At 41.4% G+C, this 19,760-nt stretch overlaps 1 protein-coding gene across 4 annotated transcripts in view; it reads right to left on the minus strand.

Moving 5' to 3' along the window:
* CFTR (CF transmembrane conductance regulator) overlaps positions 1-19,760 on the minus strand; it is a 208,143-nt gene that overhangs the window by 58,955 nt on the left and 129,428 nt on the right. For all 4 annotated transcript variants that reach the window (XM_036328866.1, XM_036328867.1, XM_036328868.1 and 1 more), the window contains 3 exons: positions 15,669-15,748; positions 4,430-4,580; positions 2,838-3,065 (listed from right to left, as the gene is read on the minus strand). In XM_036328866.1, the coding sequence (XP_036184759.1) occupies positions 2,838-3,065; positions 4,430-4,580; positions 15,669-15,748 (459 nt within the window). The remainder of the gene's footprint in view (positions 1-2,837; positions 3,066-4,429; positions 4,581-15,668; positions 15,749-19,760) is intronic.

Below are 19,760 nucleotides of genomic sequence, written 5' to 3' on the forward strand. Positions count from 1 at the left end.
TGGCTGGGGAGGGGGGGGAGTGGGGCGGGGCTTCACACACAGCTGCTGTTCCTCAGACAGAGGGTGTGCTGATCACAAGGCTGCTGTTCCTTGGATGGGGGCGGGCTACACACGCAGCTGCTACTCCTTGAACTGGGGCGAACTGCTCACGTGGCTGCTGATCCTTGGATGGAGGCTGGCTGCATGCTGCTGTTGTTCCTCTGATGTGGTAGGCTGCTTGTGGGGCTATTGCTCCTAGGACTTGGACAAGTTGATTGCAAGTCTGCTGCTCCTCGGATGGGGGTGGGCTGCTTGCGAGGCTGGTGCTCTTTGGACAGGAGTGAGCCGCACGCGTGGCTTCTCCTTCTCGGACAGGGACGTGCCACTCACCCGGCTGCTGCTTGTTGGACAGGTGCAGGCTGTTGTGGCTCTGCTCCTCAGACCTGTGCATGCTGCGCAGGGCTGCTGCTCTTCGGACATGGGCGGCCTGCTCATGTGGCTGCTGCTGCTTGGAAGAGGGGAAGATGCTTGTGTAGCTACTGCTCCTCGGACTAGTGCAGGGTGTGCGCAGCTGCTGCTCCTCAGATGGGGGCAGGCTGTGCAAGGCTGCCGCTCCTCAGATGGAGGAAGACTGCTCATGAGACTGCTGCTCCTCAGACAGGTTGGACTGCTCACATTGTTGCTCCTCCTCGGACGGGGAAGCGGGCCACTCACACAGCTGCTGCTCCTTGGACAGGGGCAGGCCACATGAGGCTGCTGCTCTTAGGCTTGAGGCAGGCTGCTCACGGGGCTGATGCTCCCTGGACAAGAGCGTGTTGCTCACGTGTCTGCTGCTCATGCGGTTGAAAAAATAATGTGAAAAGTAGGAAATAAAGGAACAAACAAATAAAAGGAAAACAAAGAAAAAAGCAAAAACAAAAAAGCTAACAAAATAATAATAAAAAATAAAAATGAAAACTTGAAATGTCATTGCTTTGGCTGGCTTAAGATCCCAGTTTTCTGGAATGTCTGTGATTCTTTTGTTGTTGTTGTTGTAGTTGTTGTCGTTGCTTGGACTGAAAGCCCCTCTATAGGCCAGACCCTGTTAACTCCCAGGGACTAATCAGATTATTTTAATCATCTCATTCAGGGTGGAATCTGGGTGTGGCTGTATTCCTTGCATGGGGGCTGGGGGGAGGGTTGGGGTTATAACTTTAGGAGAAAATGGCTGCCCAGGTCCTGGGTTCAGGGGTGACTCAGCACTCAATTTGCTGCCATTTTTCCTGGCCCCCCTTCTCTCCCCAGCCTCTCCCCAGATTCCACTCGTCTGCACCTTCTCCCACTCTTCAGCACAGGTGAGTGTCTGTATCCAAAATGTCCTATGAACATGGTTCAGTGAAAACAAACAAACAAACGCTGGCCACAGAAACAGGGAAGGCTGAGTCTCTGTAAGGTCCTCTCTTACCGGCACTGCATGGTCTGGTCAGCGCTTCAGGCTGGCCCTTTTAGGCTCAGTCCTCCGTAATTACCGAACCCAGATCTCAAATCCCCCGGTGCCAACAGTCCCGCGGATCTCTTTTCCACAGTCAGGGGCTGTGCCTGTCCCAAGAGACACGGCTGTGTGCCGCCCGGTCTCCTTCTGACCCTCTGGGCTCAGAGGTCTTGCAAACTTTCCTGCCCAGACCCCTGGTTTTTATCTTTCCAGGGGAACTCTGCCCTTCCCGGCTGCAAACTGTCTCTCCAGCTGAGTATACTTCCAGATTTATGGGTATTTATTACGGGCCAGGCACTGTACTAAGTGTTATGCACAAATTATCACATTGAATACAACAAATCTATTGGATAGATACTGTTATTATGTGCCTCCTGCTTTAGGGCTCCACGGGCCACTCTTGTAACTCTCCAACAGGTGACCTCATTTTTATTTGAGCAGGATTCTGCTCTTACAACCAAACAATCCTTTGACGTTTGACCTTTGCTCTGAGCCTTTGTCCATTGTCACATACATATTTCAATATTTTATATAGCTCCGTATTCAACTTCTTAAAATTAGAAGAACTCACTTATCTAAATAGATTTTTACTTTTCTTATGATGAAATATTTTGTATGTACCCAAGATCTTAAAATTCAGCACATTTGTATTTGAAAAATATGAGACTTTTACTTAACATTTCACATCTGTGGCAGTTTTTGTCATGCAAAATTCTCATTAGGATAAATTTTACCAACTGGTGGTTAAAAGAACAAAACTTACCAGGGATGAGGCTTTTGTATGGGTGTGTGTAAATACTGATGATTCTATTCTCGTATTCAGAGAGCTCTTTATTGGAGAGCTCTATTATTTTTAACTAGAGGCCTAGTAGACAAAATTCGTGCACTGGTAGGAGACCCAGCTGCTGGCCAGGTGCCCCTATCCTTTCCCCCGGCCACCTGCCGCTGCTGCTGGTCAGGGCCTCCCCCGGCCAGCCCTGCCCCTGGTCAAACTCCCGGATGAACTCCTGATCCAGGGGACAATTTGCATACTACGTTTTTATTATATAGGATCCTTTACCAATATGAGAGTCCAGAGATGTGTTGTTGTTTTTAACAATCACAGATTTGTTATCTGACATGCTCTTTGTCTCAGTTTATTAGACCACAAAGTTGGGATAATACTATAGACAGTTCTAATTCAAAGCCATCATTGTCCAACAATAAAACAATAGAAATTCAAGAAAATAATTTGTTCAACAATAAGCTAATAAATGTTTTGATTAACAAATGCTCCCCAAATTGGTTTAAAGATATCTAAAATTTTTAAGCTAAAAAATGTAGCATTTTTTTGGTTGACAAATTTTAAATTAAATGTTTAGCTAACTACTAAACAACTTCATAGTACCTGTTGTTAAAATGGAAATGAAGGTAACAGCAATGAAGAAGAAGACAAAAATCATTTCTATTCTCATCTGGAACCAGCGCAGGGTTGACAGGTACAAGAACCAGTTGGCAGTATGTAAATTCAGAGCTTTGTGGAACAGTGTTTCAAAGTAAGGCTGACGTCCAAAGGCACGAAGTGTCCATAGTCCTTTAAGGCTCGTAACCAGATGAGTGAAAATTGGACTCCTGCCTGTGAAATATTCCCATAGAAAACAATGCAAATCATGTAAATGCACAATGCAAATGCTTATTACCACGTACCTGATAAGGATTAGCTTAGAAGACAGCAAACGTCATTAGTTAGAATGGTTTTCATACTGGTGTCATACTTGGAATAGATGAAATTTATAAATTTTTAATGTTACCCTTCTTTTATAGTTGGCTACCATGGATGGGAACATAATATAAAATCACTGCTATTATTTATTCATGTTCCTTGGCTACTTCTGGTCAGTTTTTCTGGCTAATCCTCAATCACTATTGAGTGAAAATGGTTTTCTTTTAAAACAATTTACTCAAAGCCTTGATTAAGAATGTTTTAAAAGATTTAATTTAACAAATAACCTTCAATGCAGAAATGCACTTGAAATTTAGCCCCTGAAAATGCACCTGCACCAAGGCTGTTACCGAAAATGTGCTTCCCAAACAGCTCAAGCACAAAAAGGCAGACCTGAAGAGAGAAAGGAAGCGTGTCTGAAAAGAAGCCAGAAGGAAGAATTTTGTGCAATATTGTTTGGGAACTCAGACAAACTTTTAAAATAGTAGCACTATCATTTTTAAATTTAATCTATATAAGTAAATTATGAATGAATATCCTATATAGTAAGACTCTATACATGAGCCTGGCTGGTGTGGCTAAGTGGTTGAGCATTGACCTTTGAACCAGGAGATCATGGTTCAATTCCTGGTCAGGGCACATGCCCGGGTTTCTGGCTCCATCCCTAGTAAGGGACATGCAGGAGGCAGCTGATTAATGATTCTATCTCATCATTGATATTTTTAGCTCTCTCTCTCTCCTTCTTCCTTCCTCTCTGAAATCAATAAAAATATTTTTTAAAAGTATTTAAGAAATCAAAATGAATTCACACACTCTTAATCAACAAAATCAATCTATATGTACTTTGTAATTTACTGTTTCCTTTTATATTCATATACTTTTAATCCTCACCCACGGATATGTTTTATTTTATTTTTTATTTTTTTTATTTGAGAGAGAGAGAGAGAGAGAGAGAGAGAACAACAACATCGATGTGAGAGAGAAACATTGATCCAGTGCCTCCTGTACATGCCCTGACTGGGGATCAAACCTGCAACCTAGGTATGTGCCCTGACTGGGAATCGAACTCACAAGTTTTTGGTGTACAGGACAATGCTCCAACCAACTGAGCCACCCAGCCAGGACACTAGCTATATGATTTTTAAAAGTCATTGTTATATAATGCAAAAGTTTACAAGCAGGAAAAAAATTTTTGGAAACATAGATTAACTATAGAGAATCATGAGTAGCTCTTGTGCATATTTTCTGAGGTAAGCGTTGCACACTTGGTGTCATACCTTCAGATTCCAGTTGCTTGAGTTGCTGGGAGGTGTGGAGAAAGTAGGATCGCAATAAAATAAAAGCAGCGATCACTGGCACTGTTGCTAAGAGGATGTAGGGCCTTAAAACTGAGACCACTGCTACAGCTCCAATCACAATTAATACCAGCTGTAGGATCAAAGAAAACACATTGGTGTGTAAATATTTTCATGTTGCAAAGAAGACAAGGTATGTATGTCAGAGGTATATTTCTAAATAGCTCTTCACACTCTGTTCCATTCTCAATAAAAGACAGGCATTTTCCTACTAGGACGGCTGTCATCTCAAAGTACTTTCTCATAAGTTTTCTTTGAATATTCAAAAATTGTTTAGGTTCCTCATAACATTTTGAACTTTAGAAAACATGGTGATCTTGGATCTCTTAATGTGCTAACTTTCTGTACACAATACATTGGGAAGGGTGACTTTTTTTTCTAGACTAACCCTCTTTTTTTTTTTATTTTTTTTTATTGCTTAAAGTATTACAAAGGGTATTACATATGTGTCCATTTTATCCCCCCGCCCTAGACAGTCCCCTAGCCTCCCCTATCCCCCAATGTCTTATGTCCACTGGTTATGCTTATATGCATGCATACAAGTCCTTTAGTTGATCTCTTACCCCCCTACCTTCTGCCCTGCAACCCTCCCCGGCCTTCCTGCTGCAGTTTGACAATCTGTTTGAGGCAGCTCTGCCTCTGTATCTATTATTGTTCAAAAGTTTATAATGGTCTCTATTATCCATGAATGAGTGAGATCATGTGGTATTTTTCCTTCATTGACTGGCTTATTTCACTTAGCATAATGCTCTCCAGTTCCATCCATGACGTGGCAAATGGTAAGAGTTCCTTCTTTTTTACAGCAGCATAGTATTCCATCGTGTAGATGTACCACAGTTTTCTAATCCATTCGTCTACTGATGGGCACTTAGGCTGTTTCCAGATCTTAGCTATGGTGAATTGTGCTGCTATGAACATAGGGGTGCATATATCCTTTCTGACTGGTGTTTCTGGTTTCTTGGGATATATTCCTAGAAGTGGGATCACAGGGTCAAATGGGAGTTCCATTTTCAGTTTTTTAGGGAAACTCCATACTGTCTTCCATAGTGGCTGCACCAGTCTGCATTCCCACCAGCAGTGCACAAGTGTTCCTTTTTCTCCACATCCTCTCCAGCACTTGTCGTTTGTTGATTTGTTGATGATAGCCAGTCTGACAGGTGTGAGATGGTACCTCATTGTTGTTTTGATTTGCATCTCTCGGATGATTAGTGACTTTGAGCATGTTTTCATATGTCTCTTGGCTTTCTGAATGTCCTCCTTTGAAAGGTGTCTATTTAGGTCCTTTGCCCATTTTTTGATTGGATTGTTTATCTTCCTTTTGTTAAGTTGTATGAGTTCCCTATAAATTTTGGAGATTAGGCCCTTATCAGATATGACATTGGCAAATATGTTTTCCCACACAGTGGGTTTTCTCGTTGTTTTGTTGATGGTTTCTTTTGCTGTGCAGAAGCTTTTTATTTTGATGTAGTCCCATTTGTTCATTTTCTCTTTCGTTTCAAGTGCCCTAGGAGCTGTATCAGTGAAGAAATTGCTTTGGCATATGTCTGAAATTTTGTTGCCTTTGTATTCTTCTAGAATTTTTATGGTTTCCTGTCGTACATTTAAGTCCTTTATCCATTTTGAGTTTATTTTTGTGTATGGTGTAAGTTGGTGGTCTAGTTTCATTTTATTGCATATATCTGTCCAATTTTCCCAACACCATTTATTGAAGAGACTATCTTGGCTCCAATGTATGTTCTTGCCTCCTTTGTCAAATATTAATTGAGCATATTGGTTCGGGCCGATTTCTGGGCTCTCTATTCTATTCCATTGATCTATATGCCTATTCTTGTGCCAGTACCAGGCAGTTTTGAGAACAGTGGCTTTGTAATACATCTTGATATCTGGTATTGAGATCCCACCTACTTTGGTCTTTTTCAGGATTGCTGCAGCTATTCGGGGTCTTTTTTTATTCCAGATGAATTTTTGGAGAGTTCGTTCTAGATCTCTGAAGTATGCCGTTGGTATTTTAATGGGAAGTGCGTTGAATTTATAGATTGCTTTGGGTAGTATGGACATTTTAATGATGTTGATTCTACCAATCCATGAACATGGTATGTTCTTCCATCTGTTTATGTCTTCCTCTATATCTTTTTTCAACGTCCTGTAGTTTTCTGAGTAGAGGTCTTTTACCTCTTTAGTTAAGTTTATTCCTAGGTAGCTTAATTTTTTTGGTGCGATGGTAAACAGGATTGTTTTTATAATCTCTCTTTCTGAAAGTTCACTATTGGTGTATAGAAATGCCTCAGATTTCTTGGGGTTAATTTTGTATCCTGCTACATTGCCAAATTCATGTATTAAGTCCAGTAGCTTTTTGATGGAGTCTCTAGGGTTTTGTATGTATAATATCATGTCGTCTGCAAATAAGGACAGTTTTACTTCCTCTTTTCCAATTTGGATGCCTTTTATTTCTTCTTCTTGCCGAATTGCAATGGCTAACACTTCCAGTACTATGTTGAACAGGAGTGGTGAGAGGGGGCATCCCTGTCTTGTTCCTGTTCTTAGGGGAAATGGTGTTAGTTTTTGTCCATTGAGTATGATGTTGGCTGTGGGCCTGTCATATATGGCTTTTATTATGTTGAGGTATGATCCTTCTACTCCCACCTTGCTGAGAGCTTTTATCAAAAATGGGTGTTGAATTTTGTCGAATGCTTTTTCTGCATCAATTGATATGACCATGTGGTTTTTTTCTTTCAATTTGTTTATGTGATGTATCACATTTATTGATTTGCGGATATTGTACCATCCTTGCATCCCTGGGATAAATCCTACTTGGTCATGGTGTATGATCTTTCTGATGTACTGCTGGATCCGATTTGCTAAGATTTTGTTGAGGATTTTGGCATCTATGTTCATGAGGGATATTGGCCGGTAATTCTCTTTCATTGTGTTGTCTTTACCTGGTTTTGGTATTAGGGTGATGCTGGCTTCATAGAATGAGCTTGGAAGTGTTCCTTCCTCTTGAATTTTTTGTAGTAGTCTGAGGAGGATAGGTTTTAGTTCTTCCTTGAATGTTTGGTAAAACTCCCCTGTGAAGCCGTCTGGTCCTGAGCTTTTGTTTGCTGGAAGCTTTTTGATGACTGCTTCAATTTCTTCCATAGTTATTGGCCTGTTGAGATTTTTAGATTCTTCCTGATTGAGTTTTGGAATGTTGTATTTTTCTAGGAATTTGTCCATTTCCTCCAGGTTGTCTAGTTTGTTGGAGTAGAGCTGTCCATAGTATTTTTTAACAATCATTTGTATTTCTGTGGGGTCTGTTGTTATTTCGCCTCTATCATTTCTGATTTTGTTTATTTGGGTCCTCTCTCTTTGCTTCTTGGTGAGTCTGGCTAGAGGTTTGTCAATCTTGTTTATCCTTTCAAAGAACCAGCTCTTGGTTTCATTGATTTTCTGTATTTTTTTTTGGTCTCTATGTCATTTATTTCTGCTCTAATCTTTATTATCTCCTTCCTTCTGCTCACTCTGGGGTTTTCTTGTTGCTCTCTTTCTAATTCTTTGAGTTGTAGAGTTAGATGATTTACTACCATTTTTTCTTGTTTTTTGAGATAGGCCTGTAGAGCTATAAACTTCCCTCTCAGGACTGCTTTCATTGTGTCCCATAGGTTTTGGATTGTTGTGTTTTCATTGTCATTAGTTTCCAGGATGTTTCGAATTTCTTCTTTGATTTCATTGGTAACCCAATCAATATTTAATAGCATGCTATTCAGCTTCCAGGTGTTTGAGTATTTTGGGTTGTTTTTATTGTAGTTTATTTCTAATATTATGCCATCGTGGTCTGCGAAGACGCTTTTTATGATTTCAATTTTCTTGAATTTGGGGATACTTTGCTTGTGACCCAATATATGGTCTATTTTTGAATATGTCCCATGAGCACTTGAGAAGAACGTATATTCCCTGGCTTTGGGGTGAAGTGTTCTGAAGATGTCTATTAAGTCCATCTGCTCTAGTGAGTCATTTAGGATTGCTGTATCTTTGCTGATTGTTTGTCTATAGGACTTATCCAGTGCTGTTAGTGGTGTATTAAAGTCCCCTACTATGATTGTATTGTTGTCGATCTCTCCTTTAATATCTTCCAGGAGTTTTTTTATGAATTTGGGTGCTCCTGCATTGGGTGCATATATGTTTACCAGGGACTAACCCTCTTTTAAAATAAACTTTAATTAATAGGATAATTTCCATATGAATGTGAAATTTTAGTATTTATTTTGCTTAGACAATTTATGAAAAATGGGCATTCATCTTGCAGCCTGAGTCAGAAAGATCTAGTTGAAATGTATGCTTGGCATTTAGGCAAGCTACTTAACTTTTCTGAACCTAGTTTTCTCATGTTTAAGATTGAAAAAATATTATACTTAATAACTAAATGTTACTCCCTTTATCCAAAATCCTGTTTCTGTTCCTTCAAACAATTGGAGATGACCTAGAGGCAACCCCTCCCCCCCCAAAAAAAAGATTTTGGGGGTATTGCTAATTTAATTTGAAATTGGATAATTTTTTCTATCTCATATATTGTCAAAATAATTTTGTGTTTCAGTAAAGTCATTCCACTAAAGCTACAGCTTCACATTATTCACCAAAAATCTGAAGCCCTGTTGGCAGTATCAGAAATAATCGAACCACATCGGTGTTCTTCAGGATCAATTAAAGGCTCAAATTCTATATTTCCACATGACAAATCAACACATTTTAAAAACAACAACACAAGCCTGCTAACATTTATTACACAATAACCCTTTTGAATAAAGTATAAACTGTCATAACAAGGGTTAAAAAATAATCTTATGATAATATCCATATGATAATCAATGAGCGAGTTCTCCACCAATTTCCATGGCTAACACGTGCATTACCCAGATAATAAAGTGGAATACGGAACATTCTGGTAGATGTGAACAGGTGTGGTGCCGGGGTCCAACCCCAGCAGGTCCAGGGGTTCCCAAAGGCGTAGACAGAGTCGGCGAAGAAGGAAGGACACGGAGACAGTGTTCAGTTGATCAGCAGCCTAGCCAGGATCTCCAGCCAGGATCTCCAGCCAAGTTCTGGTCTGGATCTCCAGAGAGGTTCTGCTTCAGGATCTCCAGCCAGGTTCTGTGTCCAGTTGTCTTGCTAGGTTCTCCAGCCAGGTTTTCCAGGTTCTCCAGCCAGGTTCTGTAGCCATGTTCCCTCGCTAGGTTTTCCAGCCAGGTTCTGTCCAGGTTCTCCAGCCAGGTTCAGTCACCAGGTTCTAGTCAGGTTCTCTTGCCAATTTCTGTAGTCAGGTTCAGTCCAGGATTTTTTGCCATGTTCTCTCCAGCGAAGTTCTTCTGTCTCTAGGTTCTGTGTAGGTTCTGTCTTTTAAGTTCTGTCTTCTAAGTTCTGTCTTCTAAGTTCTGTGTTGTTACATCTGTATTTATACCAGTTGATTCCAATCCTATCAATCTCTATTCCAAAGGTTAGGGCATTTCTTATCTCCATTCCAGGGAGTAAAGATTATGTAGCTTAAGCATGACTGTTCATAGTTAAAGTGATTAATTACTCGCCTGGCACTTAGTTAAGAGGTTTTATTCCCTCCCTAACTTCAGGGGAAAATCCCTACCTGGGGAAACAACCTTTCTCAGAGACCTTGGTTAAAACACATAGTGCCAAGAAGGTGAGCAAACATATTAAGAACAGTATGCCATATATGCCAGGTCCCTTGAAACAGCAAGCATGGACCGGCTCCTGGCAGTGTGGGTGTAGCTAAAATCTGCATAAATCTTCTTTGAGTAGGTTATTTTCATCTAAAACTTATAATCATATCTCCATGACACTTTTCTAGGGAAAATGCCTGCACATCTCGAGGCATCAAATTCCGCAATACCAGCCCTCCACTCATTCAACAAATATCCAGAAAAATCTTTACTGCCAGACACTGAACTAAGGACATATGATGACTCAGTAATCTCAGGAAAGTCTTCCGTGTTACATTCTGCCCTCAACAAGTGCCACCAGTACAGTGAGAAAGCGCCTGATGCCCTATTACTACATGACAAGACTTTATCAATGGGAAACCATCCTATCTAATAAAAGAGAAACATGGTAATTGGCGTACGACCGCTACCCTTTCCATTGGCTAATCAGGGAGATATGCAAATTAACTGCCAGCCAAGATGGCGGCCAGCAGCCAGGCAGCTTGAAACTAACATGAGGCTTGCTTGCTTCAGTGACGGAGGACTCCAACGTTCCCCGCCTGCTGCTGCAGGCCTCTGAGCTGCAACTCTAAGCAACTATGTAACAAATATAGAAGCTAAACAAAACCCCAGAAACCTGCTTTAGATCACCGGGCTTCAGCCAGCAGGATCGCAACATTGTAAGCAAAGGCCAGAAACCTACTTTCAGCAGCGGAGGCCTAAGAGCTGGAGCCAAGCCTCAAAGCTAAAGCTGGCCCAGAATAAAAAAAAGAAAAAAAGGAGCGGTTGGGAGCTTCAGTCACCCGCCAGCCTGAAAACAGCCCTCAGCCCCTCACCCAGACTGGCCAGGCACCCCAGTGGGGACTCCCACCCTGAAGGGTGTGTGACCAGCTGCAAACAACCATCATCCCCTCACCCAGGCTGGCCAGGCACCCCAGTGGGGACCCCGACCCTGAAGGATGTGTGACCAGCTGCAAACAGCCATCATCCCCTCACCCAGGCTGGCCAGGCACCCCAGTGGGGGCCCCCACCCTGATCCAGGACACCCTTCAGGGCAAACCAGCCGGCACCCACCCATGCACCAGGCCTCTACCATATATAGTAAAAGGGTAATATGCCTCCCAGCACCGGGATCAGCGTGACAGGGGGCAGCGCCCAAACCCCCTGATCGCCCTGCAGCTCTGTGTGTGACAGGGGGCGGGGCCACAACCTCCCTATCCACTCTGCTCTGTTTGTGACAGGGGAAGGCGCCCCAATCCCCTGATCAGCGCTGCTCTGTGCCTGATAGGGGGGAGCTCCCCAACCCACTGATCTCCCTGCAGCTCTGTGTGTGACAGGGTGAGGCACACCCCCCCCCCCCCCCCGCCCACAGGCTCTGCTCTGTGTGTGACGGGGTAGAGCCATAACTTCCCCATCGGCCCTTCCTTGAGTGTGAGAGTGGCGGTGCCCCAACCCTCTGATCGGCCCCGCTCTGTGGGTGATAGAGGGCGGTGCCCCAACCCCCTGATGGGCCCTGCTCTGAGCGTGACGGGGGCAGCATCCCAACCCCCTGATTGGCCCTGCTCTGTGCGTGACAGGGTACAGAGCCCCAACCCCCTGATTGGCCCTGCTCTGTGCGTGACAGGGGGTGGTGCCGCAACCTCCCATCGACCCTGCCTTGAGTGTGACAGGGGACGGCGCCCCAACCCCCCAATCGGCCCTGCTCTGAGCCGGACCAGGGGCTGCACCTAGGGATTGGGCCTTCCCTCTGCCACCCAAGAGCAGGCCTAAGCCAGCAGGTCGTTATCTCCCGAGGGGTCCCAGACTGCGAGAGGGCACAGGCCGGGCTGAGGGATCCCCTTCCCCCCCGAGTGCACAAATTTTTGTGCACCGGGCCTCTAGTAGTTTTATAATAAAGGATTATTTTCCTCAGAAATAGGATCTTTGGGGGAGAAAAGAGAAAAATTCTGATCTGAGCATGATTAACTAGGGAATATGACAATTTAAATGGGCAATCATTAAATAGCAGTGTGTCTGAAGGACAAATGCTGCTATATTGGTAGCATGGAAACATTCAGCTACTCCATCAGAATCAGGATCTTTTGTTTGCTGTTGACAACTATAAATGTACTGTGTCCATTTGACTTATGACATATTTCCCACATATCTGGGTAGTCAACTAACCAAGATATCACACTGGGTTAGAGAAGAATGGAGAAGAATTTGAGCCCAGACTTCTAAATCCCATTCATTCTTACCCAAATCCTACACTTTGTCGGAAGAAAAATTCAACTGATTATAAAACCTGTAAGGCACCATTCATTCATGCTCTTAGGAAGCAGGCGGCACATTTTTAACCACCCAAAGCATCTCGTAAGCATCCCTGACACTGACAGTTACACAGCACTGCCTGAAACTGGAGCTGATAAGGATAAAGGGTCACTTTGAAATCAGGAAACCATTTGAAATCATTTATTAATAGGAAAATAAATGAATACCTATTAATTTAAAACCATGCATGAACACCAGATTTGGAATTCATAAATGATGGTCCTTGAGAATTTTTAGTAAGGATTTAATGGAATCAATATAATGAGTAGGGGAAAAAAATGTGAAAGACACAGTAGAGATCAAAGAAGCAGGACTCAGTGGGTAATCTTATGTAATAAAAGCCTAATATGCTAAGTGTCCAGTTGATCAGTCAGCCATTCAACTAATCAAAGTGTAATATGCTAATGATATGCTAAGGCTGCTCAACCGCTCGCTATGACGTGCACTGACCATCAGGGGCAGATGTTCCGACTAGTAGGTTAGCTTGCTACTGGGGTCTGGCCAATCAGGACTGAGCGAGACAGGCCAGACATGCCCTGGAGCCCTCCTGTGATCCCTCCCTGGCTAGCCAATCTCCCGCGTCCCTCTCCAGCCCCAATCGTGCACCGGTGGGGGTCCCTAGGCCTGGTCTGTGCCCTCTTGTAATCTGGGACCCCTCGGGGGATGTTGGAGAGCTGGTTTTGGCCCAATCCTGTAGGCCAGGCCAAGGGACTCCACTGGTGTATGAATTTGTGCACTGGGCCTCTAGTTGTATATAAGAGAGAAGAAATTTAAAAAGATCTAAAGGTTTTGAGGCTGAGAAGAGAAGATTTTGGTAATTTAAAATGAGTGGGCTTCTGTTTCATTAAAAAAAAAAATCATTCAAACAGATAAGTAGGAGCTAGAATACAGTTTCTCTCTGTTTGGCTTCAAGTTGCCATCTATGGTCCACTTTCATTGTGCCAATGTGAAGCAGATAACTTTAGCAGTGAAAGTTACCATCATCAGGTTTACCTTCCTCCTTTTACAGGTTAGAAAGCTCAGACCCTCAGAGATTAAGTATCTTGTTAAGGTAAAATAAATAGTTGTATCTTCAGACTAGAATCCGGATCTTTATTTTTGTTATATGATATTCCAATTCAGAAAGCAAAACTGCCAGAACATTATTAAATGTTAGAAAATAGAGTAAAGAGAAATTAATTTTTAAAAGGAAATTTATAGGTATGATTTCTTTGTACAAAAATTTGTTCCTGAAATGTGACTAGAATTAAATTAATCAGAACATAGTTAAATATAACCAGAGGAGCCCTAGCGGGTTTGGTTCAGTAAATAGAGGGTCAGCTTGTAGACTGAAGGGTCCCCGGTTCAATTCTGGTCAAGGGCACATGCCTGGATTGCAGGCTCGATCCCAGTAGGGGGCGTGCAGGAGGAAGCTGATCAATGACTCTGACTCATCATTGATGTTTCTATCTCTCTCTCCCTCTCCCTTTGTCTATAAAATCAATAAAAGTATATATATCTCCAAAGGAGCTCACAATTTAAAGGAGCGCCTGTGATAAATTTTTTAATAAAATTGAAATTAATCATATTTTTACTATATTTGATTGTCATATATTATGCTTCCTTATTGTAGACCTTTCTATAAATAAAATAGGGAAATTAAAAGAGCCCTGCCCAAACCCTCGGAAACAAGAATTAAAGAATCCCAACATCAGAAATTAAGTAGAAACTATTCAAATTGCCAAAGAGAAAGCATTTGAGAGTCATCCCTGTGTCAAAAATTGTTAATTTATAAATGAATATTTAAAAATTAATCTCCCAGAAGGACTTATGAAGTGAGCCTTATATTGATTCAGAAAATACTCAGTAGACTGCAAAAGTAGGAAAAAAAACTATCATGAATCCTTTGCAATCATGTCAAAATATCCATGTTCCAGTTTGTACCTGATTTCACAATATTTTAATTGGGACCAGTCATTTACACTCCTGAAACAAGGAACAACATCCAGCATTAAAGAAAGACAGAGGAAACACTCTTTCAAATGCACAAACTCAAAGCACCAGTTAAAGAATTGCCACAGCCACTGTTGAGTTATATCCCTCAACAGCGCAACTAAAGGAAATCCAAAAAGTTAAAGTTCACTTAGAATAGTTAATGCACTTAATCCTGCCCATCGTTTTAGGTGAGGCAAACTGGCAATCTGGTTTTCCCGTACTTGCCAATGTTGGTTGTGTATACACACAAATGTGGTAGTCCTTATTCTGTTGTATGGATTCTCTCAAATAACGAATTATTATTGAGGGGTAGGGGACTGTGAAAGTGGGTGGGAGGAGAGAATGACCCATGGCGAGATGGGCTGCATCTTGTTCCAACTGTCTCACCAAGGAGATATCATGGAGACTATGGCACTTGCTCTCTGGGGCTCGATTGAAGTCAGGCAGGAGCTATTTTTAAATCCGGTCCAAGAACCAAGGTTATTAATTCACAACACACCTTAAGTCCTGTCACTTATGGAATCCTAATGCAGTATTCCATAGCTTACCCCTCTCTTCATCCCCTTCTTCTTTATTCTCACCACCAGTCGATCACCACACCCCAGAGACACCTGCTCAAAGCCAGGCTGCACTGCAGGCCTCTTTAGATCTATATCACCCAAGGATAGTCCTCACTAGTCCTGCATTTTTCTTTCCCCTCTCACCTTCTTGAACATTTATTTACAATTCTGTCCCTGCATTATGGTCTTTACTATGAGCGGGGTGGTATTCATAGTTGAAACTGTAGCCCATCAAAGAACTGTTTTTCATTTTAACACGGGCCCTGTGGAGGTAGGTGACTTCCATCAAATAGTGATGCTGATGTCAAAAATGTCATACTTCATGGACAGTAATTTGGGGGGAAGGTGGTTTATTATAACTCTCAAATCACTCCCAAGTAGTTGGTTATTAAATCTTAATGTGGAATTGCTTTGGGTTTGGGTAGGTAAAGAGTTCTAAGTTATCACTGAATCTACTAAAATTATGCTTACTTTGAAGACTTTTGATATTGATAAAAGTCATACAATAGATAGGACTTCAACTCACAAGCCAATGAAAAATAAGCAAAAACTCATTTACTTCTTTTTTATAATTATTTTTAAAAGCATGACAAATGCAAAGACAATCATACTTATTTTACAAAGACAAACCTGGATGAAGTCAAATATGGTAAGAGGCAGAAGATCATCCAAAATTGCTATATCTTTGGAAAATCTATTAAGAATTCCACCTGTAATATAAAAGAAGATAAATTCCTCAACAACCAGTAATCTTAAAAATACATTAATATTTTATAAATCTGGATCATAGCGGAAGCATTCAGAACTCAAGTAAGACTTATCATGTAATCAAATAAGGACATAGAAAAATTTAGTGTTCTACAAAGGTTCTAAGTAACTGTGTTCAAGTTATTGTCTCCCACTTTTAAACCTTTATAAAATACAGATTGCTGTAAGGTTCAGGCTAAAATTAATGTCTTTAATAGAGCCCTTATCACAAATTATGACAGGAATGGGTACTCATCCTATTACAATCTCACACTTGCCAGCCTGGCTATGTTCTCATCATTCACTTACACCTGTAGCACACCCTATCGCTCTCCTTCTCTATCTTCCTCCACTTTTTGCCTCACCTCTGAAGAACCCGTGGCTTCTCCAGAACCTACACCACATGTATGTCCTCAGCCATGTTCTCCCTTTCTACCCTCTTCACTGGCAATCTAAGCTTCAGCCTGTTTTCTAAAGTCCAGACTCATATATATAAGTCTGGTAATTTCTTCCTTAAGTAGAAAAGAATTATATATGAGGCGTCTACTATGCATCAGACACAATGCAAGGCACTGAGGTGACACAGGTGAAAAAGCTGTGTTCCGTGTCCTTGAGGAATTCATTGTCTAGGCTTAGTGAAACTCATAACATAATGTTGTACAAACAAAGTGATAGTGAATCATATCATTCACCACCATCCCCACCAACTGCAGGATAAAGTCCAAAATTCTTAGTTTAATATTTAATGCCGTCTATGATTTGGCCTTAAACCCCTTAGTTAATACAAGCCTTCTCTACTCAAACATTCTGTTTCAGCCAAATTGTTTGATTCTTTTTCAAACTTTATGTTTTAATTATAGTTGGCATAGAATATATGTTTCAGGTACAAAAGAGTGACTAGATAGTTATATATCTTACAAAGTGATCACCCTAATAAGTCTAGTACCCACCTGGCATCATAGTTATTACAATATTATTGACTTTATTCTCTATGCTGTACTTTATTCTCTCGTGACTAATTTTATAACTAAATCCCTTTCTTGGTTTCTTCTTTTTTTAAAAAATATATTTTTATTGATTTCAGAGAGGAAGGGAGAGGGAGAGAGAGATAAAAACATCAATGATGAGAGAGAATCATTGACCGGCTGCCTCCTGCATGCCCCCGACTGGGGATCTGGCCCACAACCTGGGCATGTGCCCCTGACCAGAATCAAACCCAGGACCCTTCAGTCCCCAGACTGATGCTCTGTCCACTGAGCCAAACCGACTAGGGCTTGGTTTATTCTTTAAATACACTCGACACTCTCTTACCTCCCTGACTTTGCTATGAGGTTCCCTCTGCCTGAAAACCATTTCCTCTCATCTTCGTCAAATCTATGTCTCCTCTCCCTCCTGGGCCAATTCAAATGCCTCTCTTACAAAGAAACATCAATGTTTGCACCAGCACCTCCTCTGGACACACTTAATACCTTTACTATATCTTGTCAGCACCTCTGTTATAATGACTACTAGAGGCCCAGTGCACGAAATTTGTGCACTCAGAGGAGTCCCTCAGCATGGCCTGTGCCTTCTCACAGTCCGGGACCCCTCGGAGGATGTCCGCCTGCCGGCTTAACCCCACTCTGCAGAGAGCGGGCCTAACCCGGCAGTTGGACATCCCTCTCGCAGTCTGGGAGCCCTTGCTCCTTACTGCCCGTCTGCTTGCTGCTCCTTACCACTGTGCTTGCTGCTCCTTAGCACTGCCTCAGAGGTGGGAGAGGCTCCTGCCACTGCCACTGCACTTGCCAGCCATGAACTGGGCTTCTGCCTGAGTGGTGCTCACCCTGTGGGAGTGCACTGATCTCTGGGGGCAGCTCCTATGTTGAGTGTCTGCCCCTGGTGGTCAGTGCATGTCACAGCTACGGGTCGCTCCACTTTTTGGTCAATTTACATATTAGCATTTTATTATATAGGACACCTATGTCTTATATCATAGTTGCTTGTATTAAATGTCTTATCTCTGTTTCTAGACTGTAAATTGCTAAAGGTCAATGGGACCTCGCCACATTTATTTTTCATTATGCATAACCCTCATCCAAAAGCCTTATATGTAGGAATTATTTAATGCATATTTATTGATTTAAATATTATTGATAAAGGCAAGGAAATATTGGTTGCTGCTGATTATAGCAGAAAATATGTAGGTAACATACTGAGAAACTCAGTAACAGCAATGTTTTTTAAAAATAAAGCATCATCCTTTCATACAGAAATTCGGGGTGTGGGTAGGGGTGGGTAAAGAACATCTAGATGTTAAGGTCTTCTTGCTATTTCAGTTCTCATGAACATAAGGGGAAAATGCAAAAAACAGAGATTTTTCAGAATCATTCTACAAAGCAGATTAAACTTTGGAAAATAAGATGAATGAATGAGAAAATGAAATGAATAGTAACCATTTAATTATGAAAGAGAGAAGATTCTTATTATTTCAGTTCTCATGAGCATAAGGAAAAATGCAAAAACAGAGATGATTCAGAATTATTTTACTAGCAGATTAAAGTTTGGAAAATAAGATGAATGAGAAAATGAAAAGGATGGTAACCATTTAATTATGAAAGAAAGAAGGCTCTTAACCACTATGTGTAGTGTTTAAGGGAATGAGGAGCTCTGAAACATAACAAGGGGAATGGAAAGTGCACCCCCTGTGGGAATAGGGCCCCTCAGAACGAACAACAGGGAACTGACCTTTATTGCATGTTGGCTTGTAACAGGCAAGAAGATTGCCTGTTTTATTCTCACAAGGATCCTCTGAGGTCCCCATTTACAGATGCAAAAGCAAGGCTCAGGCTCAGAAGAGTAACTTGCCTATAATCATCACTCTTATGGTGACAATCTAGGACTCAAACAATTCCCATGCTCTTTCCAGTACCTCTCATTGCCTGTTTATAGCTGTTGGCAACTTGGACAATTCCTCTATCTTCTCTGGGTCTCAGTTTTTCCATAAAAAATAAAATCGTTAAATCAAGGTAATCTAACATTCCTTTTAGGTATAAAATTTCTTAGCTCTAAAACATGGGAATGGAGGGATCATATCTCAACATAATAAAAGCCTTATATGACAACCCTACAGCCAACATTATAATCAATGGGCAAAAACTAAAATCATTTCCCCTAAGAACAGGAATAAGACAAGGATGCCCACTCTCACCACTCCTGTTCGACATAGTACTGGAAGTGTTAGCCATAGTGATCAGACAAGAAAAAGAAATAAAAGGCATCCAAATTGGAAAAGAAGAAGAAAACTGTCATTCTTCGCAGATGACATGATATTGTGCATAGAAAACCCTAAAGACTCCATAAAAAAACTATGAGATTTAATAAATGAATTAGGCAATGTAACAGGATGCAAAATTAACACCCAGAAATTGATGGCTTTTTTATACACCATTAATGAACTCACAGAAAGAAAAACAACAAAAACAATCCCATTTACCATTGCACACACAAAAAATCCTAAGATACCTAGGAATAAACTCAATTAAGGAGGTAAATGACCTGTACTCAGAAAACTATAGGACATTGAAAAAAGAGCTAGAGGAAGACATAAACAAATGGAAGAATATACCATATTCATGGATTGGTAGAATCAACACCAAAGCAATCTATAGATTTAATGCAATCCCCATTAAAATACCAACAGCATATTTCACAGACCTAGAACAAACTCTCCAAAAATTCATATGGATTAAAAAAAGACCCTGAATAGCCACAGCAATCTTGAGAAAGTAAAACAAAGTTGGAGAGATCACAATACCAGATATCAAGCTATATTACCAAGTCACGGTTCTCAAAACTGCCTGGTACTGGCACAAGAACAGACATATAGACCAATGGAACAAAACAGAGAACCCAGAAATCGACCCAAGCTATTATACTCAATTAATATTTAACAAAGGAGGCAAGAGCATACAATGGAGTCAAGACAGTTTCTTCAAT

This window comes from Myotis myotis, unplaced genomic scaffold (genome assembly GCF_014108235.1).
Source record: "Myotis myotis isolate mMyoMyo1 unplaced genomic scaffold, mMyoMyo1.p scaffold_m19_p_11, whole genome shotgun sequence".
Taxonomy (NCBI): Eukaryota; Metazoa; Chordata; class Mammalia; order Chiroptera; family Vespertilionidae; genus Myotis; species Myotis myotis.